This window comes from Salvelinus namaycush, chromosome 8 (genome assembly GCF_016432855.1).
Source record: "Salvelinus namaycush isolate Seneca chromosome 8, SaNama_1.0, whole genome shotgun sequence".
Taxonomy (NCBI): Eukaryota; Metazoa; Chordata; class Actinopteri; order Salmoniformes; family Salmonidae; genus Salvelinus; species Salvelinus namaycush.
The window spans coordinates 18,236,062-18,263,520 of NC_052314.1; the positions used below are offsets into that span (position 1 = coordinate 18,236,062).

A 27,459-nucleotide genomic window follows, 5' to 3' on the forward strand; every position below is an offset into this window, starting at 1 on the left:
TTTTACAGGATGTTCAGTTAGAAATGTACTGTGCAGAACAGACTGTCATTCAGAATAGGCATTCTATCTACAACATTCTGAACAGCCAGCTCCCTGTGCACCGAGCCTCACCCAAACACTCACCCCCAATAGTTTGTCACAAACGATATGAATTAGATTTTCACACTAGCCCACACTGACACTAATTCAGTTCCTCCTGTGCCTAGGCCTCTACACACCGACACTCACCCACCTTTTAACGGAATCCCACAGATACCGGCTCCCACACACTGCCTAACCAGCATTAACACCTCCACCCCACCTGTCTAACCCACACAGTGAAACCGGTCCCTACTGTGGTCCCTACCATATACACTCCTATGTTTCATACCTATTCTCTCCATCACACTGGTTATTACTATAACGCTCATTCTCTAATACTGACATTCTGGCCATCTCACTGAGCAGTGTACTGGTCTGTTATTGGTCATTCAGTACTAAATGCTGGGCAAGAGGTACTGTGGTCGATTCTCCCTGTGTTGATTCTCATGCAACACTTGTGAATTTTCTCTCATGAACTCAGTTTCTGTGTGTGTCTTCACTGCCAAAATTCTCTACCTAAATAAATGATCATTACTATGATGTTGTTTATTTGTTAGACCCTTTAACAACTTATAAGATTTACGGAGTTGAACGATACTTCCAATTATTATTCTGGTACAAACAAGTAGCATAAATGGGTTATTACTATCTACTTGGTCATTTCTTTACCATAAATTAGTGATACAATAGCTAGGTTTCCATTCAATGGATGACAGATTTTCATGTGAATATTCTCAAATCTGCATAAAAACAAAATGCGCATTTTCCCACCAGAGATGTGATTCCATCAAATTGACTTGTTTCATATAAAAGGCTGTGCGTGATGATGTAGTGCACTTAAATACCTTTTGCCGTTAAATTCCCATGTACCGAATAAAAAAAAAAACAAGTTAAATGGGTTTCCATCACGTTCAACTCTACTGATGGTTTTCTCACCAAAAATGTGCCCACTCTGGTATTGGCATGTGCACTCTAGCCAGCAGGGTGCAGTATAGCCTACATTAGATTATTATGGACAAAAGAGTGAGATGTAGTTTTATTTGTCAAACAGCAGCCCAGCATCGATGATCATGTCACCAGAATAAGACCCTCGATATTTATTGGAAAGTCACATCAAGCTCATCACCTTGCACTTTCACCACCCTGTGAAGTTCATCATGATGAGATTCGAACACACAACCTTTGTTAACGCCCACCCATTCTCCCCAACCAACCACCCTCCTATCGTTTCTGTCTTAAAACTTCTTATGGCTGCGATCCCGTTAACGGGATCCATATGACAACAGCCAGTGAAAGTGCAGGGCGCCAAATTCAAACAACAGAAATCTCATAATTAAAATTCCTCAAACATACAAGTATCTTATACCATTTTAAAGGTAATCTTGTTGTTAATCCCACCAGTGTCCGATTTCAAAAAGGCTTTACAGCGAAAGCACCACAAACGATTATGTTAGGTCACCGCCAAATCACAGAAAAACACAGACATTTTTCCAGCCAAAGACAGGAGTCACAAAAAGCAGAAATAGAGATAAAATTAATCACTAACCTTTGATGATCTTTATCAGATGACACTCATAGGACTTCATGTTACACAATTTATGTATGTTTTGTTCGGTAAAGTTCATATTTATATAAAAAAATCTCAGTATACATTGGTGCGTTATGATCAGTAGTTCCAAAAACATCCAGTGATTTTGCAGAGAGCCACATCAATTTCCAGAAATACTCATAATAAACGTTGATCAAAGATAGAAGTGTTATACATGGAATTTTAGATCCACTTCTCCTTAATGCAACCGCTGTGTCAGATTTCAAAAAAGCTTTACGGAAAAAGCAAACCATGCAATAATCTGAGGTCGGCGCTCAGAGCCCAATCAAGACAAAAATATATATTGTGCAGTCAACAGAAGTCAGAAATAACATTATAAATATTCACTTACCTTTGATGATCTTCATGAGAATGGAATCCCAGTTCCACATTAAATGTTTGATTTGTTCGATAATGTCCATCATTTATGTCCAAATAGCTACTTTTGTTAGCGCGTTTGGTAAACAAATCAAAACTCACGAAGCGCGTTCACTAGTTGCAGGCGAAATGTCAAAAAGTTCCGTTACAGTCCGTAGAAACATGTCAAACGATGTATAGAATCAATCTTTAGGATGTTTTTAACATAAATCTTCAATAATGTTCCAACCGGAGAATTTCTTTGTCTTCAGAAAAAGCAAATGGAATGGGAGCTACCTCTTACGTGAATGCGCATGACCAGCTCCTGGCACTCTGCCAGACTTCTGACTCAATTCCCTCTCATTCAGCCCCCCTTTACAGTAGAAGCCTCAAACAAGTTTCTAAAGACGGTTGACATCTAGTGGAAGCCTTAGGAAGTGTAACATGACCAATATCCCACTGTATCTTCAATAGGGGCTGAGTTGAAAATCGACCAATCTCAGATTTCCCACTTCCTGGTTGGATTTTTTCTCAGGGTTTTGCCTGCCATATGAGTTCTGTTATACTCACAGACATCATTCAAACAGTTTTAGAAACTTCAGAGTGTTTTCTATCCAAATATACTAATAATATGCATATATTAGCAACTGGGACTGAGGAGCAGGCAGTTTACTCTGGGCACCTCTGGGCACCTTATTCATCCAAGCTACTCAATACTGCCCCCAGCCATAAGAAGTTAACCGACTGTCTTTATCTGTGATTGTAATGCACTGTATACAAAATCGTGTACTGCACACAAAAAAATACTTTTCCACATTTCCAATAAGCAATTTGTGTGTTTCACAATCTGTGATACTGGGTTGCTTGATACACACTGGAAACTGTTGTGTGAAACCCAGCAGCGTTGCAGTTCTTGATGCACTCAAACCGGTGCTGCTACCATACCACATTCAAAGGCACTTAAATCTTGTCTTACCTATTCACCCCCTGAATGGCACACATACACAGTTCATGTCTCATGGCTTAAAAACCCTTCTTTAACATGTCTCCTCTCCTACACGGATTCAGATTGAAGTGACATCAATAAGGGTTCATAGCTTTCACTTGGCCAGTCTGTCATAAAAAGAGCAGGTGTTCCTAATGTTTTGTACACTGTAAATGTACAAATTGCCCTTTTGAATAATCTTCTACAGAACAGTAAATTACAATTCACATTTGTCAATACTCGCACTATCAATGTTAAATGAATCTTTCTATCCCATGTGTGATCATTGAAAACATCTCACGATCAATACATTTATTTTAGAAATCAATGTTTCAGATATAATTATCAAATGAAAGAAACATGACATTTAGCAGGCACTAGTTTGAATCAAGTCTGTCTTGAGCATTTGGCCATAGGTTCTCATCAACATAATTCGCTTCTGTAACATGCTCGTTGTTCATGCACCTGAGGAAAAAACGTTTTGGCAAGGCGAATCCAAGCCTGTCATAGGTCTGGATTGACGTCATTGCTTGCCTCATTCATGACCTGGAGGAGGGTGGTACTCTCATGGGGGTGTCGATCATACACCTTCCACCTGTATTGTGGTCATGTATTTTAGTGGTCCTGTGTGGGTTACGTAGTAAGAGCATGGCACTAGCAACAGCAGAGTGGTGGGTTCAATTCTCACTGGGGTCACCTACAATAATGTGTGGACTCACTTGTTGCTTTGGTTAAAAACTTCTGCTACGTAAATTGCATATGTTACGGTACTACAGTACTGTGTTGGCCAATGCAATATTAGAAAGCAGTTTGAAACACCACACAAAGACCCCAGCAACTTCATTTTGGATACATGTTTACTGTATAGGGGATGCATTACATACAATACATCTGATCTTAATATCAGATTTATTTGAACTTACTGAAGTAAAATCATTCATAATATTACATTACAGTATATCATACTTTATGTTCATACCTTAAACATACATTCATTATTCTCAAAATGTTGCAGACAAACCATTATATAGGTTTACCAAATGGTTAAGTGATTATCAATTAAGAGCAGTCTGATTAAGTCAATTAAATGTATTTAAACAAATGAGAAGACAATCATATCAAAAGTAATGTGAGCATTGCATTGTGAAAGGCAATTACGAACATGTATTTCTAGATGAAAAACGGACTGTATGATTGCGTTGTACTTAGTCAATCGAATAATGTGCTAAGACTTGTGAAACTGCCTTTTTGATGATCTGTTTTGAGTTTGGTACAAAGCGTTGTGAAAATGTACAACATACTTGTGAAAATTGCACCAAAGGGATAAAATAAATCATAAAAAAACTTAGTGCCATTATTGAGCTCAGAGCTCAGTTTAACACACAAACGGTTTAACATATCTATAGTACAGTACCAGCAGTAAGTTTACCAAATATAAGAACTGTTCCATAAACAATTGCTATCCACAGTAATCTTACTATTATCTCCACTATACCAAAAGCTATAAAACGTACAAAACTTAAACATTACCTATTATCTTAGCATTAACGAAACCTAACCAGTGGGTATTGATCATCAATAATACGAGTTATGAGACAGGCTGAGTGAAGTAGGCTACAGTAGCCAAGTCCCATCTGTATGTGTGATTTAGCCAACTCTGCTGTGCCACGTGTGGTCCTTGTCAAGCCAAACATGAATGTATGGCATCATGACAATAGTCAAAGGAGTTGTCTTAAGACAGATCTGGGACCAGGGCATGGCTACAGAACCTCTTCCTCTCCTATCCCGCACCTTTGCTTCCAGTGGAGATCCATTGGTCTGACCAGGGGTCCAACCATTAGTCAGATTCAATTGCAAAACGTTTGGTCTGTTGCAAAATGTTTTGCAACGGTTACCGTTTACTCCAGGAACTAAACAGAACCAAACAGGAAGGGGCCTACCTGAATTTGTCCAACAGAAACTTGTTTTCATTTCAAAACATTTTCTGTTTGGAGTAAACTGTTGCAAAATGTTTTGCAACATACCAAACATTTTTCTATTAAATCTGACTAATGAATACACCCCAGGCCCTACCTCCCCCCCTTTATGGTAGCCCTTGATCATGACTCACAGTTCAATTACATAGGGTTAGGGTTCCCACACAGCCTTATTTCTATGTTAGTGCTTGTTTACGGAAAAGACAGAAGACTGAGTGGACTACCTGTGCCCATTAGCAATCTGTCTCCGAACACCTGTGTGTAAACAGAAGGACGCCACAAACGTGTTGTCACTGAAAAAAAACATACTGTCAGCTGCAACTGTTAAAACCAGTTAAAACAGTGAGTATTTGTGAAATGAAAATAAAGGGATTTATGTTTCTAGAACCGTATTGAGAATCAATTCACGTTTAGATTGAGTATTTGGCTGTTTTGGCTTCCAGAGCCAATTTGCCTTTAAACAGCATGTAATGTCCTTGGACTATAAGGAGTACAGTTAGGCTCCTTTAGTCCATTATTGGGTTGCCCTTGTGGCTGATCATGGATGGTTCGAAGCCAGGGTGGCGGCGGGCATGCTTAAGCAGGTGGTCGCTTCGCATGAAGCGCATGGCACACAGTGGGCACTGGAACTGTTTCTCGCCCGTGTGAGTCCGCAGGTGGCGGATTTGTTCATCAGAACGGGAGAACTTCTTGTCACAGTCGGGCCAGGAGCAGTTGTAGGGCTTCTCACCTGGGATGGGATGAAGAAACAGTTATTATTCACAACCAACATACTTGCTACTCTGTATGCGATGCACACACATGGTAAGCATAGCCTCGATTGCTCGGTCATCCATTACATTGGACTGTAGGCTAATAGATGACCAATGGAGGTCAACATGCTGACTAGACCAGGCGCGCCCCCGTCCACCATTGGGCGCATGTTGATTCTGTCCATCCACACCAGACGTGATCAGGACACGCAGGTTTAAATAGCAAAACTAACTCTGAACCACCTATATTCATTTGGGGACAGGTCAAAATATCTGAAGCATTCATGGACATTTAGCTAGCTAGCTTGTACAATTTCCTCTTTTTTGCTGGATCTTTATATAATTTTGCCCAACTTTGAGTCAAACAAAATTGTGTTCTCTACTTTGACAATTAATGAACAGATAAAAGGGGAAGCCTAGTCAGTTTTTAGTAATCTCTCCTCCTTTAGTTGCTTTCTTCTGTGGATTTTATATGGCCGTTGGCAACCAACTGGACTGGAGTGTGGATAGGTTTGCCAACGGTCCCGTATTAGCCGGGAATCCCTTATATTGGGCTAAATTGGTTTGTCTCATACAGGACCTCCCTTGTCCCGTATATTCATCCGATCACAGTATAGCGTAAATGCGCCAATTCCTGCAAAGTAATTTGTTGTTGTTCGGTCAGTTTGGCATGTCAAGGAAATATGGATAAACCTGAAAAAAGACTGTGCAGCTACTACAACAAACAATGGGAAGCAAAAAAGATGTGGGTTAAGTGGTGACTCGACGAAAGCTTTCTGTACTTTATGCCATTGGGAATTCTCAAATTGGCCATGGAGGGGAGAATGACCTAACTCAGCATGCATCCACATAAATGCACAAGAAGGCCATGCTAGCTAAACGTGCTAGCAATATCGGCACATTCTTCGTGACGTCTACTGCGGAAAATGACAAAAATCACAGCCTCGTATGTGTACCATACAGTTAAACATGGACTCAGCTACAACAGCACCGACTGTCTTGTTAAGCTCAACGGTGCTTTGTTTCACGACTCAAATGTTGTGAAGAAGATGCACTTGGGAAGAACGAAAGCTGAGATGATTCCAATGAATGTTTTAGGACCAAAGACTGTGTGGGATATTTTGGAAGATCTGTCCCTGACCGAAGGTGAGCTCGTGTATTTCTCAGTGATGCCTCCAACAAGGGAAATAGAAACATGTTTCCAGTATGTGTGAGATATTTCTCTCTGTCTGATGGAGTGCAGTGCAAGTTACTTGACTTTTATAAAGACAGTGATGAAACTGCAAATGACATAGTTCATCAGAGCTTGATGTGTCTGGAAAAGCATGAACTGGAGATTGGCATTATCTGCTGCATAGACTGGGATGTGCAATGTCAACTTTGAAAAACACCACTCCGTTTACCAGTTATTGAGCAGTGCCAACAATCGCATTCTGAAAGCTAATTGCCCAGCTCACATAGCTCATAATGCCTGCAAGCACGCCTGCGATCAGCTGTCAGTGGATATTGAGGCAATTGTTTTAAAGATCTACAGCCACTTCTCAGTATCTGCTTCCTGAAGAGAGGAACTGCGTGCATTTTTTGCCTTTGTTGAGACATTGAGTGGTGTGAAATTCTGCGACATGTTTGCACACGGTGGCTCTCTCTTCACCCAGCTGTCGATCGTCTCCTGCGAAGCTGGCCAGCTCTTACTTCGTACTTCAGGTCCCTTGGGGAGACCTGTCCTGTGGCACTTAAGAGTACTTTTAAGTATGAAGAAAAAACGGAAGCTGCTGAGATTTATCTGTGCTTTCTCCACAACGTGGGGTGTGTTTTTGTCCAACGCGTAAAAAACCTGGAGGAAACAACACTCTGCATCACAGATGTTTACGAGGAAGTCCAAAATGAAGATGCTTCAGTGGAAACAGGACAGCGTTTTTGGATACCAGACCAAGCAGCTGATGGACAAACAAGTGTCAGCACAAATGTCCAAGTAGCAACAGGACTTACGTTCTATGACACTGTCATTACATACATTGACAAGTGGTTTGATTTCTCACCAGGAAATGTAATGGTGAAACTGAAACCGATTGGCCTCTATGGGGAGCTCTCCTTCACTGACCTGGAACAGGTGGTGATTGCCCCCAAAATGACAGAGACAGTCAGTATGGACCAACTCTATGAAGAGTTTAGTGCTATCCGGGAGGAAATCCAGACAGGATACCACAAAATCCACCAGTGAGAAGTAGGTGGCAGTTTTCCAAAACCTAGGAAAAACCAACTTGATCAACGTGTTCAGAATTGTCTCATTTGTCCTCAGTGTGCCAGGCTCAAATGTCTTTGTAGAGGATTTTCTCTGATGACCATTAAATGATCACACTCAAGAAAAAGATGCAGCACAGAGCTGATCAAATATTAACTTCAAATATCTGTGAACTGTGACTTGTCATGTAAGGGTTCTCTTTGGCTATGCAAAACTGCTAGAATCAGTCAAGAGCAGCAAAAAAATATCAATGGAAAAAGACTTGGTGGGTGACTCATGGCCCTCTTTTCCTCTTTTGCATTTGAAATGTTTTCTTTTTTGTTGTAAAAGGTCCTAATTGTGATTTCTTTGATAATTTATTTTGAGGTTTAGTCACAAGTTTACATAATGATACAGTTTTAGTAAAGTTATAGACCAAATGGAATATAAAAATGCATTTCCTTTCCAATTGAATAAGAATATACTGTATATTCATTCACACAACACCATACCCACGCCGCCGTGGCACCGTGCACTGGCACGCCACATTTTGTCCGTTATTTGGTAGTGAAAAAGTTGGCAACCCTAAGTGTGGACCTTTATCTTTCAAATCACCCGCATTGGTATATGTTCCTAAAAAACAATGAGATGGGAGAGACAGGACTTGCAGCACATCAAGCGTTTAAAATAGAACCAAGTTCTACTTTAGCTCTTGGCTACACAGACGATCATTGACTCGTGCGAGCAGTTTGGATGAAATGATTGAATAACGTGTATGTGTGCATTTATTTAGCAAAACTCGCGCACGCATCCAGGCCGGTGTGGTCAGCATGTAAACGTACTGCTAAGCTTCGCACATACCTGTATGTGTCCTTATATGCGACTTCAGGTGAGACAATTTTCCGTAGGCCCTGACACAGCCATCAAATGTACAAACATGTCGCTTCTTTTTAACAATTGGAGAGTGCGATAATCCGTGTCGCTCACCACCTGGCATGAGCGATATGCGCGCGAGTATGGATACAGGCGTCGGGGTTGGATTGGTGGAATCGGACATCGTGTTGTAGCCGCTTTCCCCGCATGAGATGTTGATGTCTGTATCAATTCCTCCAAATGAAGAACTATTATAATCCTGCAAGGCCAACATAGGCTGAAACCTTCCATGCTCATCAATAACCCCGGCAACGGCCATGATGTTGAATCTTCTATTTCTTCTTCTTCTATGGGATTACGTTGGTCCCTCAAACATACGTTAGATGTGCATGCCGCCACCTACTGGATGGGGGGAACACTGCAACTATCATAAATCATCTGGGAAGGGGGAAAAGCATACTCCTAATTTTCCACAAGTAAACAAAAAACTAAAATGTACTCTTTCAGTCGGATTCAAATGTATACTCAGATCTTTACACAGCTTCAGGAGCATGAAAGAGGGAGACATCATTCAATATTCCCCGTAATGTTTAGGCCGTGAAGTCCTGGAGATCCAAAAATCTTTTCACTGCCTTCACAATTAATGTCTAGTTTCTTAAATGGCACTGGACAAACTAATACAAAATCTATCACTTGTGCAATAAACCAACAATGTCAACCTTCCTCAATTTCTCACACATTGCACCAAATGTGGATCAAGCAGGGTCTGACTGGGACGAAAAATTGACCCTGGCATTTCTAACACACCAGCCCATTCTTTTCCATGAGGCCTCCATTATTAGCCAGATAATGATCATTTTGAGCAAAAAACCCAAGTTAGACAGGCCCGCTGGGCTAAAAATGGATCAGACCATCTGGCATTTCGGGCTGCTTTTTATTAAATGCAAGTCATCATATTTTTCAACAAAACACTGAATTAATGCATAATAATTGCTCAATGTGCATTTTCTCCTTTGCCAAGATAATCCATCCACCGCATTTCAAGAAACTGATTAAACAGCATGATCATTACACAGCACCCTGTGCTGGGGACAATAAAAGGCCATTCTAAAATGTGCAGTTTTGTCACACAACACAATGCCACAGATATCTCAAGTTTTGCGGGAACATGCAATTGGAATGCTGACTGCATGAATGTCCACCAGAGCTGTTGCCAGAGAATTGACTGTTCATTTGTTTACCATAAGCCACCTCCAATATCGTTTTAGAGAATTTGGCGGTACGTCCAACCGGCCTCACAACCGCAGACCAAGTGTAACCACGCCAGCCAGGACCTCCACATCCGGTTTCTTCACCTGCGGGATTGTCTGAGGAGGGCTGGGGGGATGCTGAGGAGTATTTCTGTCTGTAATAAAGCCCTTTTGTGGGGGAAAAACTCCCCCTGTCCAGTCATGTGAAATCCATAGATCAGGGCCTGATGAATTTATTTCAATTGACTGATTTCCTTTTATGAACTGTAACTCACAACAATGTTAAAGATTTTACTATGTTGCATTTATATTTTTGTTCAGTGTATATATAACATTTATTCAGTGATTTTCTTCTTTGTCTAATATATGTGTTTATTCATTCACAACTAGGATGTGAAACACTTTATTTTAAGGGTCTGTAATAAACCATTTATAAGGCATTTATAAATTGTGTGTTCACCATTTATTAATCATTACCCCCACATTAACAAACAATTTACTACTCATTAGTAAAGTATTTTTGCATTCCCTAAAGTGAGTGCTATTTACATGTTATAAATACTTTATAAATGTTTTGAGTGACCAGTGAAATTTTGCACAAAAAGATGGACATGCCATTGGTAGACATTCCTTCAGTAACTGGTAAAGAATAAGCACACAAACCAGGGGGCTTAAGGAAATATATATACATGTGTGAATAACCAGCTTACTAACATTTACAAATGTGGGAGTAATGATTAATAAATAATGAGCAAACGGTTTGTAAATGCCTTATAAATGCCTGTTTATTATGATCCTTAAATAAAGTGTTACTCTTGGAGATAGCTGGGCCCAGCACAGACAGTGTGGCCCCCTGGTCTTCTGGTCCCAGTGATGCTAGGCATAGCACCACAGACAGTGTGGCCCCCTAGTCTTCTGGTCCCAGTGATGCTAGGCTTAGCACCACAGACAGTGTGGTCCCCTAGTCTTCTGGTCCCAGTGATGCTAGGCTTAGCACCACAGACAGCTCAGCTGCTGCTGCTGCAGTAGTCAAGTGCAGTGGAGGTCGGGAGAACAGAGCGAGAGTTTTAATATTTGACTGTTTTAAAATTTTGGCTCTATATATGTAATAGTAATTAACCCTTCAGATGGGGGGGTGGGGGGGGCGTGTCATGGTCTTCTTGTACAGTGCCGTGGGAAAGGATGCTAGGCTTAGCAGAGACAGCTCAGTGGTGAGTGAAGGTAGGAAGAAAACATAGAGACGCGGATATACTGACAGTTCCTTAATATGTTGGCTTTATATGTAATAGCAATTTACACTTGGGAGTGACAGCAGAGAAGATACAGAGTCAGACTGCACAACAAGGAGGTAACAGAGGCACAGTTATAGTGGTGAGTTGTATCTGTGTTTTTACATGAGCTGGTTAAAAAAAGTGGAAGGCTATGTTTTTCACTGGTCACTGGTACAGTGTACTGCCTATGTTATGTGTCACATGCGTGGTGAGGTGGGCTGGTGTGGCTAAAATGCCAGAGAACATTTTTTGTCCCAGTCTGCCCCTGATTGCTGTTGCTCTTAGATGGTAACTCAGAGCAAATGCGCATGTGCCATTTGAATCTCAACAAGGAAGGTGATTGTATTTGATTAATGTTTATGGAAAAAGTATGGATTTCAGCAAACAAAGAAAGGCACTCAATTAGAGGACAAACGTAGGTACAAGGTAAGCGTTGCATCATTATAATTTTCTTGTATTGATCTTGGGCGAATCGATGTCTGAGCTGAATTCATCAAAGCCTGGTCTCTGCTAGAGAGGAAGAGGCTAAGTGGGAGGTATAACTGGGCCAAAAATCTGTCTTCTCCAGCAGGTGGCATTGAGAGCTCCTCAAACGAGGGGTTTTTGTATGGAGGTCAAGGAGAGCTCACCAAACGAGGGGTTTTTGTATGGAGGTCAATGAGAGCTCACCAAGCGAGGAGTTTTTGTATGGAGTTCAAGGAGAGCTCCTCAACCGAGGGGGTTTTGTATAGAGGTTAATGAGAGCTCACCAAGCGAGGAGTTTTTGTATTGAGGTCAATGAGAGCTCACCAAGCGAGGAGCTTTGTATGGAAGTCAATGAGAGCTCACCAAGCGAGGAGTTTTTGTATTGAGGTCAATGAGAGCTCACCAAGCGAGGAGCTTTGTATGGAAGTCAATGAGAGCTCACCAAGCGAGAAGTTTTCGTATAGAGGTCAATGAGAGCTCACCAAGCGAGGAGTTTTTGTATAGAGGTCAATGAGAGCTCACCAAGCGAGGAGTTTTTGTATAGAGGTCAATGAGCGCTCACCAAGCGAGGAGTTTTTGTATAGAGGTCGATGAGAGCTCACCAAACGAGGGGTTTTTGTGTAGAGGTCAATGAGCGCTCACCAAGCGAGGAGTTTTTGTATGGAGGTCAATGAGAGCTCACCAAACGAGGGGTTTTTGTGTAGAGGTCAATGAGCGCTCACCAAGCGAGGAGTTTTTGTATGGAGGTCAATGAGAGCTCACCAAACGAGGAGTTTTTATATAGAGATCAATGAGAGAGTGTCGAATTTGGTCAACAAAAAATGTTATGGCTTATTTGCTACATGAGGTTTATTTGGTTGAATAGAAGTTCCGTAATACTTACTTAGGTTGTTAAGAGTGTACTGATATAAGTAGGACACTTGGCATCCCGGCAAACTTTGAGAAAGTTTTCTCAAGATGGCTATGCATATTTATGGCATGAGGCTAGTAGCATAACATCTCCATTGAATACAGGTGGTTGATGTCAACACCCCTCATCGAATATTCAAAAAAGTATAAAAATAACGAGATGTATCCACCAATCTAAAGAAAGAGGAATAGTCAGGAGTGGACAACGAATCTAATTGTTAGGGCGTCATTATATTCACATCTCTGTCTCTGCTCCAGTTCATCAGAAACTCCCTTCACCATGGAGTGGAGTTTAGTCAGCGACGTAAATACCAGACTGACTCACACTTCGCTATCAAGCTCGCGGGATCAGGTGGCTTTGTAAAACTAGATGCCAGGAGCAGTAAAAACGAGTTTGTTTCGATAGCATAGATATCTAGCTAGCTAGAAGATTTACATCATCATTCGCTATGATCAGCTGATAGCCACACTTCCCCCTGATTTTAATCATCTCTAGTTAGTAGGCCTAGAAGTCACTGGCACTAGCTTTCTTACAATGTGTGATCAGTGATTGTGTTGTTAAAGAAAATAAATATCCCCCCAAAGCTCTGTGAACGGCTCTGTAGGCCTGCAAATGCCTTTTTCGGTGAGTATCTTCATGTGTTTTGCCTGACAGCACTTTATAACCACAGCTTGAGAGTGAACCAAAGTATTTTAATAAACAGAATGCAACCTTGTACTATATGGTCGTTGAATGCACAGAGGACTACTAGTAAGTGACCCAAGCCGTTGTTGATTTAGAGCTAGATTTGATCAGATCCGAGCTAGCCGACAACCACATAAAGGTTGTTTTGTTTTGTCAGAGGTGGAACTGCATTAGAGCTGTCAAATCCACAAGGGGCCCCTAGCATTGGGGGAGAGTGGGGTAAATTGACACATTTTGTACCACTTCCTTTTAAAACCATGTCTATCTTTATTTCTCAAACACAGTTCAACACAATCACAATAGTTTTTTAATCATTTTAAGCATATTTTAGTACAAGCTTAACACCTAACAAACACTTTGTATGTTTTTTAAACACTTTTAACATAGGCCAGACCCTGTTGTTACCTCATATCCCAGCGCTTCAATTAGCTTAACTTAAAACCTATTGCCATTGGCTCAACTTACCCCAAGGCAATCATTTTGACTATGTTAGCCCACACAGCTACAATAATGCACTTTCATGCTAGGTTAATGACCTCATATTGAAGCTTATAGAACAATCTTAAAATAATCTACTTTGGTTTAGATACAAGCATCATTAAACCTCTAACAAAATACATTAATTTTACTTGGTGGAAATCCATTTTTGGGACTTAACTTGCTTTCCACTTTTTCCATGTGGTTTCTTCCTTCACAGACTTCAGGAAATGGTGACCTCTTCCTAAATATTTGGTCAAATTATACATTATGTGTATGGTTTCCTAGAAACAAGGGGGGCTCAGCTTACTCCTTTGGCTCAACTTACCCCATTCTCCCCTATACCTAAAGCGAATATGGCTGTGAGAAACATCCCATGCAGCCTTGTTTACAAAATTTCATACGGGAATGTGAGATGTAATCTACACCTTGATTAGGCTATTAGAAATCCTCATTATGGAGTTTAATGATTTATTATTTGAGCATCATTATTTCTATATAGCCAACACTCTCTTGTTCTGAACTTCTAATGTGAGTGGGACAGGTGTGGCTTCGTGACAATGATCAGAAGAGCAGCTGCTCACTGATTTGACAGCTCCAACGCAATTACACCTGTCAAAACATCAGCTATGTGGGTGTCGGCTATTGCCGGTTAATGCTTGATCTGATGGAATTTAGGCCTTAGTCAGTCAGTACCGTCAGTATCCCCTGGCTGGTTGTCCTTCTCATTCAGGTAATAACTCTAATCAATGATAACTTGCAGTATTACTCATGACCGGTGGTTAAATTGAGCCCGAGCTACCTGGAGCCAGGCACCTGCACCTTGGCATGAAAAGTAGGAAAAGGGTACAATAAACCAGCGTTAAAGTTATGGCCAGAGTTAGAGTTGAGCCAGGGTGTGGACATGAAGCTAGGTTAAGTGTTCTGGTTATGGCCAGAGTTAGGGTTGAGCCAGGGTGTGGACATGAAGCTAGGGTTAGAGTTATGGCTAGGGTTTAGGGTTTAGGAAATGAAGAAAGTGTGGAGAGACATGGCAGATGACAGTGAGCATGGCTCAACCCTAATCCTACCCCCCCCCCCCCAATAGGGCTCCTCCACCTCTGAGTTCCCAATTCAATCACTGTTCATGACCAGAAGGCCTCGCTTTCTGCATGACCTCTCTTTCTGCTTCTGCTGAATGAGACACAGACACTGTCAACACAGACAGAATAACATGTTCACAGGTATTTCTGCAGTTAGGTAAAGCATTAAGGCAAACAAACACCGCACTGGGCCCTCATAATAGCTAGCTGCTGTTTGTGAATGGTCAGACTGGGCAGTAATGTTGTCCTGTACTGTAGGCTACTGTGGCCTTGTCCATCTCCTCCTGTCCAGCAACATAGGTCTTCAGGGCTCAGAAGCGTATCTCCACATCCGCCCTGCCTGTCTCTTTATGAAAATCATGTCTTGTATAATCCTCTGTTCTGGACAGTTTCTCATCTTCTATCTCTCTCTCTCTGTTCCTCTCTGTTTCCCCTGCAGGCCTGAGCCTTCTTGACTGATAGCTCTTCAGACAGGAACAGTAAAACCCAGAGAGGAATTTCCTATACGTTCCTATAACCAGGGCATGGTGCACACCCTGGGATGATGTACTGTACTGAATAGTGAGCTGAATGCCTCAGTATCTTGTCTACCTGTTCATACATACAGTACCTGACTTGGCTATGACAAGGATTACTTTCTGACCAGGTGACACTAAATGTGACATACAGTACATGAACTGTGTTATAGACTGAAATGTTAACATTGACCGGAGATGTGTCTGTGCTACACAGAGGGAGGTTGGCATCCCAAGGTTGTGGGAAAAGTGTAGAAGTTTAGATTAGTGATACAATTAAAATAACAGCAATACACAGGCTAGTCTATATAGTCTATTCAAACACTGTAGCCATAACTTAGGTGTTTGTGGCCTACTCACAAACAAACTGCAGAGTGAAAAAAAAACACATTTGGTCAAGACGTTTTATTAGCTGAGAACTTTATCCAACCACCTCTCCAGTTAGATGAAAGGCCAGGCTCAGCAAAGTGTAAAGCCAGACGAGTGTAGTCTTATCCGTGTGTAACAGGGCCAGCCTGCTAACTACTACTACAAGGCCACAGAGGAACACTGTCCTCCATCATGCCTGTCCTGTCTCTTGGAAAGAATCTGATGGCAAATGATGTGTGTGTGTGTGTGTGTGTGTGTGTGTGTGTGTGTGTGTGTGTGTGTGTGTGTGTGTGTGTGTGTGTGTGTGTGTGTGTGTGTGTGTGTGTGTGTGTGTGTGTGTGTGTGTGTGTGTGTGTGTGTGTGTGTGTGTGTGTATGCCTTGCACCACATACACATTCTGCAGACATATACATACACATGCATGTGGTATGTCTGTGAGTGACAGTGACATCATTGGAATTGACAGTACTCCTGGGTACAGTATGTCAGTCTCCAGCCTGCATGCACAGAAGCACACACATACACACACATAACACGTTTTCAGACAGCTGTAAGATAACTTTATTCCTGCCCATAAACCACATCTGTTATTTTTAAATTACAATAATAATCCTTTTTAACAATAAAAAAATATGTATTTGTGAATTGTATCTCTGCACTGCCAACAGCAATATCTGTCTTCCACATGTTGCAGAGTCCCGGTTTGTCCCAGTCTCTCTCATATAGTCCCAGCATGGTGTGGTTTTTCAGGCCCCCCCAGTCCCTCTCTGCATCTCTCCGAGGTGTGTGTGTGTGTGTCATGTAGAGTGCATGGGGAATAAATTAAGCTGGGGTCCTGGGCCTGAAGCCCACTTCCTATTCCTCAGTGCACAGACCACTCCGCCCCTCACCAGGCAGCCAATGGGATTCGCATCTCAGCCTGCTGTTATGCCATTAGCCAGCAGATAGCCAATGAGAAAGAGCACCGAGCGGAGTAGTTTAGTGTGTATCCAGTTGGTTGTGAGTGTGAGTGTGTGTGTGTAGTGCACATGCCTGTGCAGTGTGTGTCCGTCCAGGTGTGTGTGTGTGTGTGTGTGTGTGTATATCTATGTGTATGTCTGTGTGTAAACAAGTCTATCTCTTCTTCCTCATAGTTCGTCTCGTGTGGAGCGGGCAGCGGGTGGAGGTGAGTCTCCCGTCACACTGTTCTGGGCCACGGTGTGGATGCGGCCTTGCTGTTCTGTCTTCCTGGCGTGCTGGTGCTGGCGGTCCCAGTCGGTGGCGGTGGCCTCGTCGTCCCAGATGGTGGAGGTCTCTGTGTCGCTGACGTAGCCTGGCTCGCCCGTGTAGTGGGTGGGGTAGAGGAGGAGGGGTTCCACGGAGAAGGCCTTCAGGTCCCGAGACTCAAAGTGAGACATGAAGTCAGAACTGATGGAGAGAGGGGGGAGAGGGTTATATGACACGTCATCAAAGAGAATCACACACTAAGGGAGAGAGAGAGGAGGACATAGTAAACTGTCATCAAAGTGCATTTTGTGCACCATTCAAAATGATAGAGGTGTACAGAAAGGAGAGGGTCATGTATGGTAATTCAGCCCTGCAGAATCAGCACCACTTGGTCAAAGTTAAGCATGGAGAGAGATTGCATCACAGAGAGGTCAGAAACACATAATCAGAGAGCACTCTGGTAGGGCAGAGACTTCCAGCATCCTTCAGAAAGGAGCGCTGATCATGACACTTTAACATGCCATCAAAGGGAGCCAGAGAGTTGTAGAGAGGTGCAGAGAGGGGAGAGGAGCGAGACACATCAGCTTCAATCAGTCATGCCCTGTCAGCCAGAGGTCAGCCCCCCTGCAGCCGTTTAGACAGTGCCAGCGCAAAGAGAGTAACCTGATGCCTTTATTACTTCCCAGGGAATTGAACCCTGAGAGGCAGGACTTAGTCTGAGGGTTTGATCCTCTCAGAATTGGCAGAAGAGAGACTGCAGGGCATCCCTTACACACACACACTCTCTCTCTCTCTCTCTCTCTCTCTCTCTCTCTCTCTCTCTCTCTCTCTCTCTCTCTCTCTCTCTCTCTCTCTCTCTCTCTCTCTCTCTCTCTCTCTCTCTCTCTCTCTCTCTCTCTCTCTCTCTCTCTCTCTCTCTCTCTCTCTCTCTCTCTCTCTCTGTGTGTATTTATGTAGTGATTTATACTCTCACACACACACAGACATGCACACACGCACTTAGAAGCACACACGCATACAAACTAATACATACTCGCACACACTCCTGTGTATTTATATAGTAATACACACACATATCTACACCCCACCCTCATACTGAGCTCTGGATCAATGGGAATCCTGTCCCTCTCACCAGCAGCAGGAAGAGACATTCCGGACCCACATTCCTCCGAGAGGCAGAGCAAGGGAAAGGGAGCGAGAGAGAGGGGGAAGAGAGGGGAGGACAGAGGGAAAAGGGCAAAGAGGGGTAGAGGAGAGTGAGGGAGAGAGAGGGGGGGGGGGCAGAGTGGGGTAGGGGAGAGAGATGAGAGAGAGAAAGGGAGGGAGGGAGGGAGGGAGGGAGGGAGGGAGGGAGGGAGGGAGGGAGGGAGGGAGGGAGGGAGGGAGGGAGGGAGGGAAAATGGGCAGGGGAGCAAGGAGAGGCAGAGGGCAGGGTGCAGAGACAGAGAGTACCCATTTATCCCTGGGAACAATCCCTGGCCTGTGTATCAGGGACTCACTCTGTACAGGAGAGAGAGAGAGGGGGAGAGAAAAGAAGAGTGCCAGAGATTCAATCAGGATCTCAGCGATCACTGCCTCATTGCCTGCATCCATAATGGGTCTGCGGTCAAACGACCACCCCTCATCACTGTCAAACGCTCCCTAAAACACTTCAGCGAGCAGGCCTTTCCAATCGACCTGGCCCGGGTATCCTGGAAGGATATTGACCTCATCCTGTCAGTAGAGGATGCCTGGTTGCTCTTTAAAAGTGCTTCCCTCACCATCTTAAATAAGCATGCCCCATTCAAAAATGTAGAACTAAGAATAGATATACCTCTTGGTTCACCCCAGACTTGACTGCCCTTGACCAGCACAAAAACATCCTGTGGCGTTCTGCATTAGCATGGAATTGCCCCCACGATATGCAACTTCTCAGGGAAGTCAGGGACCAATATACGCAGTCAGTTAGGAAAGCTAAGGCTAGCTTTTTCAAACAGAAATTTGCATCCTGTAGCACTAATTTCAAAAAGTTTTGGGACTCTGTAAAGTCCATGGAGAATAAGAGCACCTCCTCCCAGCTGCCCACCGCACTGATACTAGGAAACACTGTCACCACCGATAAATCTACGATAATCGATAATTTCAAAAAGCAATTTTCTACGGCTGGCCATGCTTTCCACCTGGCTACCCCTACTCCGGCCAACAGCTCTGCACTCCCTGCAGCAATTTGCCCAAGCCCCATCCGCTTCTCCTTCACCCAAATCCAGACAGCTGATGTTCTGAAAGAGCTGCAAAATCTGGATCACTACAAATCAGCTGGGCTAGACAATCTGGACCCTCTCTTTCTAAAATTATCCGCCAAAATTGTTGCAACCCCAATTACTAGCCTGTTCAACCTCTCTTTCGTATCGTCTGAGATCCCCAAAGATTGGAAAGCTGCCGTGGTCATCCCCCTCTTCAAAGGGGGAGACACTCTAGACCCAAACTGCTACAGACCTATATCAATCCCGCCCTGCCTTTCTAAAATCTTTGAAAGCCAAGTTAACAAACAGATCACCAACCATTTCGAATCCCACCGTACCTTCTCCACTATGCAATCTGGTTTCCGAGCTGGTCATGGGTGCACCTCAGCCACGCTCAAGGTCCTGAACGATATCATAACCACCATCGATAAAAGACAGTACTGTGCAGCTGTCTTCATCGACCTGGCCAAGGCTTTCGACTCTGTCAATCACCACATTCTTATCGGCAGACTCAATAGCCTTGGTTTCTCAAATGACTGCCTCGCCTGGTTCACCAACTACTTCTCAGATAGAGTTCAGTGTGTCAAATCGGAGGGCCTGTTGTCCGGACTTCTGGCAGTCTCTATGGGGTTGCCACAGGGTTCAATTCTCGGGCAGACTCTTTTCTCTGTATATATCAATGATGTCGCTCTTGCTGTTGGTAATTCTCAGCTCCACCTTTACACAGACGACACCATTCTGTACACATCTGGCCCTTCTTTGGACACTGTGTTAACAAACCTCCAAACGAGCTTCAATGTCATACAACACTCCTTCCATGGCCTCCAACTGCTTTTAAATGCTCGTAAAACTAAATGCATGCTCTTCAACCGATTGCTGCCCACACCCGCCCGCCCGACTAACAACACTACTCTGGAAGGTTCTGACTTAGAGTATGTGGACAAATACAAATACCTAGGTGTCTGATTAGACTGTAAACTCTCCTTCCAGACTCACATTAAGCATCTCCAATACAAAATTAAATATAGAATCGGCTTCCTATTTCGCAACAAAGCCTCCTTCACTCATGCTGCCAAACATACCCTCGTAAAACTGACTATCTTACCGATCCTTGACTTCGGGCGATGTCATTTACAAAATAGCCTCCAACACTCTACTCAGCAAACTGGATGTAGTCTGTCACCGTGCCATCCTTTTTGTCACCAAAGCCCCATACACTACCCACCACTGCGAACTGTATGCTCTTGTTGGCTGGCCCTTGCTACATATTCGTCCCCAAACCCACTGGCTTCAGGTCATCTATAAGTCTTTGCTAGGTAAAGCCCCGCCTTATCTCAGCTCACTGGTCACCATAGCAACACCCACCCGTAGCACGCGCTCCAGCAGGTATATTGCACTGGTCATCCCCAAACCCAACACTTTCTTTGGCCGCCTTTCCTTCCAGTTCTCTGCTGCCAATGACTGGAACAAATTGCAAAAATCCCTGAAGATGGAGACTTATCTCCCTCTCTAACTTTAAGCATCAGCTGTTAGAGCAGCTTACCGATCACTGTACCTGTACACAGCCAATCTGTAAATAGCACACCCGACTACCTCATCCCCATATTGTTATTTATCCTCTTGCTCTTTTGCACCCCAGTATCTCTACTTGCACATCATCATCTGCACATCTATCACTCCAGTGTTAATGCTAAATTGTCATTATTTCGCCTCTATGGTCTATTTATTGCCTTATCTCCCTACTCTTCTACATTTGCACACACTGTACATAGATTTTTCTATTGTGTTATTGACTGTACGTTTGTTTATGTGTAACTCTGTGTTGTTGTTTTTGTCGCACTGCTTTTCTTTATCTTGGCCAGGTCGCGGTTGTAAATGAAAACTTGTTCTCAACTAGCCTACCTTGTTAAATAAAGGTGAAATAAAATAAATATCTTTAATAAAGTAACTCTAAAACACCAATAAGGAACACCACTCACCATACCACAGAGCCTATATCAGGGACGGACCCACGGACCAAAAATAAAAACATATAAATTAAAAACTCTGTCGGGGTCTCAACTTACTGTTGAGAGTTAGAATAATAGAATACACATGGTGCAATTTTGAAATTTGGTTGTGCGTCAGCAGTCACTTAATTAGCCCATGTCAGCAAAAAAAATAAGAAAAGATTGGTCAGTTAGCTGGCTGCTAGACTATCTAAACTTGTAGAAAGTGTGTTTGATTTACCAACCGGGGTGGGGCCCATTGATCATATTAAAAACTGAAAACATTTGCCTCCACCCTAAGGCAAAATAAAACTGCAAATTTTTCTCTCCTCCCCGTGTCTGTCGCCCTGTCTATGTCAGCCACAGTGCAGCCAGCCAGTCCCTTACTTGGGGTGTTTGTTGAACATGACGGGGAGGAACTCATCAACAGGTAGCATCTTGCTGAAGGCCTGAGCAGCCAGCAGCTTCCTGGCACCCTGCGCTGACAGAGCATAGCCCAGCGTCCAATAAGAGTAGTCCGCCTCCACCAGGTTATTAACCCCTTCCACTGAACGCTCCGGCTGACGCACTTGCATACGCTTCCGCCCCACATAGCTGTATGAGAACAGAGGGAGGGAGAGAGAGACAGAGAGAGAGAGATAGAAAAGAAGGGAGGGGGTGAAGAAGAGTGATTCAATTCATTATACATAAGCTCACAATTAATAATTACACATCATAACAATGCTACTTGTAGACATCGTTCTTACATGAGATCCCAGTCCAGCTGGGCCTTCTCTACTTCCTCCATGATGGTCATCATTCGCCTCTTAAATCTGGGCTCAAATCTCACGTCATCCTCCAACACCAGCACCTTGGAAAGACCACGCTCTGCCAACTGACAACAGCACAGAGAATAGGCCTGGAGTCACGAATATGCAATAGCACACAACCACTATTGGCATCGACAGGCTGCAATGGATAGGGTCAAAAGCTTCAAGTTCCTCTTCACAGAGAACCTGACATGGACCAATCACAGCGACACTGTGGTGAAGAAGGCGCAACAGCGCCTCATGGGCCCTCAATTCTCAAGTTCTACAGCTGCACCATCGAGAGCATCTTCACCGGCTGCATCACTGCCTGGTATGATAACTGCACTGCCCTCAACCGCAAGGCTCTACAGAGGGTGGTGCGGACGGCCCAATACATCACTGGGGGCGAGCTCCCAGCCCTCCAGGACATCTACACCAGGCAGTGTTTGAGGAAGGCTCGTAAGATCGTCACGGACTCCAGTCCCGAGCCATGGACTGTTCACTCTGTTACCATCTGGCAAGCAGTATCGGAGCATTGGGATTCGGTCCAACAGGCTCCGAGACAGCTTCTACCACCAGGCCATCAGACTGCTGAACAGCTAAACCTATACTACCGTTCAAAAGTTTGGGGTCACTCAGAAACGTCCTTGTTTTTGAAAGAAAAGCACATTTTTGTCCATTAAAATAACATCAAATTGATCAGAAAGTGTAGACATGGTTAATGTTGTAAATGACTATTGTAGCTGGAAACGGCAGATTTTTTATGGAATATCTATCTACATAGGCGTGCAGAGGCCCATTATCAGCAACCATCACTCCTGTGTTCCAATGGCACGTTGTGTTAGCTAATCCAAGTTTATCATTTTAAAAGGCCAATTGATCATTAGAAAACCCTTTTGCAATTAGATTAGCACAGCTGAAAACTGTTGTTCTGATTAAAGAAGCAATACAACTGGCCTTCTTTAGACTAGTTGAGTATCTGGAACATCAGCATTTGTGGGTTCGATTACAGGTTCAAAATGTCAAGAAACAAAGACCTTTCTTCTGAAACTTGTCAGTGTATTCTTGTTCTGAGAAATGAAGGCTACAAGGAAGTTTCTAAGTGACCCAAAACGTTTGAACGGTAGTGTAGCTGTCTCCCTGCACAGGCCTGCACCTTAGAGACTATCTGCACCTTAGAGACTATCTGCACCTTAGAGACTATCTGCACCTTAGAGACTATCTGCACCTTAGAGACTATCTGCACCTTAGAGACTATCTGCACCTTAGAGACTATCTGCACCTTAGAGACTATCTGCACCTTAGAGACTATCTGCACCTTAGAGACTATCTGCACATTAGAGACTATTTTCTCTGACTCTCCACACATCCACCCCTTACACACAAGCACACACACAACCACCCATAAACAAACACACAATAACACAGACTCCCACACACACACACACACACATACACACACACAATCAATGCAGCTGTTCTATTATATATAATTTGTTCAACTGCGTGACCAACACACTACCCACTTTCTATTTGTAAATACAGTCATTCTTGACACATTCATTATCTACACTGCAGATCCTCTTGTGTACATATCAGGCTACTACTATTTGTTCTTTTTTATATGTCTATTATGGATATGGATTATTGTACTACAATGTTGAGGGAGCTGGCACACCTTTTATGCCTGCTATAAACTGTGTATGTGAGTAATAATATTTGATTTGATTTAGTGAGGTTAGTTGAGCACACCTGTACCCAGGTGGAGTGGTGGCTGAGGAAGCAGCCTATCTCTCCTCTGGTTAGAACACGGCCAGAGTACGGGTCCTTATAACCTGGAATCATCTCTATACCCAACGCCTGCAGCTGAGAAGTGTTCAGAGCCCTGAGAGAGAGCGAGGGAAGGAAAAAGAGAGAAAGAGAGAAAGAGAAAGAGAGAGAGAGAGAGAGAGAGAGAGAGAGAGAGAGAGAGAGAGAGAGAGAGAGAGAGAGAGAGAGAGAGAGAGAGAGAGAGGGATTGGGATCAATGAACAGAGAACTAATGTAAACCATAGTGTCCCATGCAGCTGTGCAGTCCTGTGTACGTGCATGGGTGAGACCTACTTGCCATCCACTGCATCAGTAAGGGTGGCCTGCAGACCCAGAGAGGTCATGGTGCTCAACATTCTCTGTCTCCTGTCCAGACGACGTTTCAGATTGATCAGGAAGATCTGAGACGGAGGGAGGGAAGGGGCAGAGAGAGGGAGGGAGCAATCAGTAGGAAGGCAGAGTAGGAAGTAGGGGGAGAGCCATGGGGGTAGTGGAGGAAGGAAACAGATGTAAGGAAGAGCAGGAAATGGAGGGGAAGAAATGAATGTCACATCAAAGAAAGGCGGATGAACTCTCAATATAAACCAATTCCTCTAAACAGTCTGGGCCAGTGTCTTACTGTACCTCATCAAAACCCATCTTGTCCTGCGGCATCTGGGGATTGTACAAGTACTCTGAGGGCGCTATGTTGTGGTCAACTGTTAACACATTAAGAGGAGTCAGAGTTAGAGTTAATACAGGGTTAATACAGACAGAGGAGTCAGAGTTAGAGTTAATACAGAGTTAACACAGACAGAGGAGTCAGAGTTGGAGTTAATACAGACAGAGGAGTCAGAGTTAGAGTTAATACATACAGAGAAGTCAGAGTTGGAGTTAATACATACAGAGGAGTCAGAGTTGGAGTTAATACAGACAGAGGAGTTATAGTTAATATAGAGTTAAAACAGACAGTGGAGTCAGAGTTAATACAGAGTTAATACAGACAGAGAATTCAGAGTTAATACATAGTTAATACAGACATAGGAGTCAGAGTTAATAAAGACAGAGGGGTCAGAGTTAATACAGACAGAGGAGTCAGAATTAATACAGACAGAGGAGTCAGAGTGAATACAGAGTTAATACAGACAGAGAATTCAGAGTTAATACAGAGTTAATACAGACAGAGGAGTCAGAGTTGGAGTTAATACAGACAGAGGAGTCAGAGTTAATACAGAGTTAATACAGACAGAGGAGTCAGAGTTAATACAGAGGTAATACAGACAGAGGAGCCAGAGTTAATACAGAGGTAATACAGACAGAGGAGTCAGAGTTAATACAGACAGAGGAGTCAGAGTTGGAGTTAATACAGACAGAGGAGTCAGAGTTAATACAGAGGTAATACAGACAGAGGAGCCAGAGTTAATACAGAGGTAATACAGACAGAGGGTGTCAGAGTTAGAGTTAATACAGACAGAGGAGTCAGAGTTGGAGTTAATACAGACAGAGGAGATCGAGTTAATACAGAGTTAATACAGACATAGGAGTCAGAGTTAATAAAGACAGAGGAGTCAGAGTTAATACAGAGTTAATACAGACAGAGGAGTCAGAATTAATACAAACAGAGGAGTCAGAGTGAATACAGAGTTAATACAGACAGAGAATTCAGAGTTAATACAGACAGAGGAGTCAGAGTTAATACAGAGTTAATATAGACAGAGGAGTCAGAGTTAATACAGAGTTAATACAGACAGAAGAGTCAGAGTTGGAGTTAATACAGACAGAGGAGTCAGAGTTAATACAGAGTTAATACAGACAGAGGAGTCAGAGTTAATACAGAGGTAATACAGACAGAGGAGCCAGAGTTAATACAGAGGTAATACAGACAGAGGGTGTCAGAGTTAATATAGAGTTAAAACAGACAGAGGAGTCCGAGTTAATATAGAGTTAATACAGACAGAGGAGTTAGAGTTAATATAGAGTTAAAACAGACAGAGGAGTCAGAGTTAATACAGAGTTAATACAGACAGAGGAGTCAGAGTTGGAGTTAATACAGACAGAGGAGTCAGAGTTAATACAGAGTTAATACAGACAGAGGAGTCAGAGTTAATACAGAGTTAATACAGACAGAAGAGTCAGAGTTGGAGTTAATACAGACAGAGGAGTCAGAGTTAATACAGAGTTAATACAGACAGAGGAGTCAGAGTTAATACAGAGGTAATACAGACAGAGGAGCCAGAGTTAATACAGAGGTAATACAGACAGAGGAGTCAGAGTTAATATAGAGTTAAAACAGACAGAGGAGTCCGAGTTAATATAGAGTTAATACAGACAGAGGAGTTAGAGTTAATATAGAGTTAAAACAGACAGAGGAGTCAGAGTTAATACAGAGTTAATACAGACAGAGGAGTCAGAGTTGGAGTTAATACAGACAGAGGAGTCAGAGTTAATACAGAGTTAATACAGACAGAGGAGTCAGAGTTAATACAGAGTTAATACAGACAGAAGAGTCAGAGTTGGAGTTAATACAGACAGAGGAGTCAGAGTTAATACAGAGTTAATACAGACAGAGAATTCAGAGTTAATACAGAGTTAATACAGACAGAAGAGTCAGAGTTGGAGTTAATACAGACAGAGGAGTCAGAGTTAATACAGAGTTAATATAGACAGAGGAGTCAGAGTTAATACAGAGTTAATACAGACAGAAGAGTCAGAGTTGGAGTTAATACAGACAGAGGAGTCAGAGTTAATACAGAGTTAATACAGACAGAGGAGTCAGAGTTAATACAGAGGTAATACAGACAGAGGAGCCAGAGTTAATACAGAGGTAATACAGACAGAGGGTGTCAGAGTTAATATAGAGTTAAAACAGACAGAGGAGTCCGAGTTAATATAGAGTTAATACAGACAGAGGAGTTAGAGTTAATATAGAGTTAAAACAGACAGAGGAGTCAGAGTTAATACAGAGTTAATACAGACAGAAGAGTCAGCGTTGGAGTTAATACAGACAGAGGAGTCAGAGTTAATAGAGTTAATACAGACAGAGGAGTCAGAGTTAATACAGAGTTAATACAGACAGAAGAGTCAGAGTTGGAGTTAATACAGACAGAGGAGTCAGAGTTAATACAGAGTTAATACAGACAGAGGAGTCAGAGTTAATACAGAGTTAATACAGACAGAGGAGTCAGAGTTAATACAGAGTTAATACAGACAGAGGAGCCAGAGTTAATACAGAGTTAATACAGACAGAGGAGCCAGAGTTAATACAGAGGTAATACAGACAGAGGGTGTCAGAGTTAATATAGAGTTAAAACAGACAGAGGAGTCAGAGTTAATACAGACAGAGGAGTTAGAGTTAATATAGAGTTAAAACAGACAGAGGAGTCAGAGTTAATACAGAGTTAATACAGACAGAGGAGTCAGAGTTGGAGTTAATACAGACAGAGGAGTCAGAGTTGGAGTTAATACAGACAGAGGAGTCAGAGTTAGAGTTAATACATACAGAGGAGTCAGAGTTGGAGTTAATACAGACAGAGGAGTTATAGTTAATATAGAGTTAAAACAGACATAGGAGTCAGAGTTAATACAGAGTTAATACAGACAGAGAATTCAGA

At 42.9% G+C, this 27,459-nt stretch overlaps 2 protein-coding genes across 2 annotated transcripts in view; both read right to left on the minus strand.

Moving 5' to 3' along the window:
* Positions 1-3,866: 3,866 nt before the first annotated feature.
* LOC120052468 (Krueppel-like factor 9) lies at positions 3,867-9,168 on the minus strand. Its single transcript, XM_038999397.1, has 2 exons — positions 8,822-9,168; positions 3,867-5,717 (listed from the first exon to the last, which is right to left on the minus strand). The coding sequence occupies exons 1-2, from the start codon at positions 9,150-9,152 to the stop codon at positions 5,494-5,496; spliced, it is 555 nt and encodes a 184-aa protein (XP_038855325.1). The 5' UTR covers positions 9,153-9,168; the 3' UTR covers positions 3,867-5,493.
* A 7,061-nt stretch (positions 9,169-16,229) lies between these two features.
* Positions 16,230-27,459, minus strand: part of LOC120052469 (procollagen galactosyltransferase 2-like) — a 31,275-nt gene continuing 20,045 nt past the window's right edge. The window contains exons 7-12 of the mRNA XM_038999398.1: positions 24,494-24,567; positions 24,164-24,270; positions 23,813-23,945; positions 22,019-22,146; positions 21,660-21,866; positions 16,230-17,263 (exon numbers count right to left, since the gene is read on the minus strand). Coding sequence (XP_038855326.1) covers positions 16,984-17,263; positions 21,660-21,866; positions 22,019-22,146; positions 23,813-23,945; positions 24,164-24,270; positions 24,494-24,567 — 929 coding nt within the window. The 3' untranslated portion in view covers positions 16,230-16,983. The remainder of the gene's footprint in view (positions 17,264-21,659; positions 21,867-22,018; positions 22,147-23,812; positions 23,946-24,163; positions 24,271-24,493; positions 24,568-27,459) is intronic.

Bases quoted from the DNA above. Each gene is read 5' to 3' on its own strand.
- LOC120052468 (XM_038999397.1), bottom strand. From the start codon at position 9,152: ATGGCCGTTGCCGGGGTTATTGATGAGCATGGAAGGTTTCAGCCTATG. The intron at 5,718-8,821 runs GTATGTGCGAAG...ATCCCATCCCAG, and splicing joins GCATATAAGGACACATACAG to GTGAGAAGCCCTACAACTGC.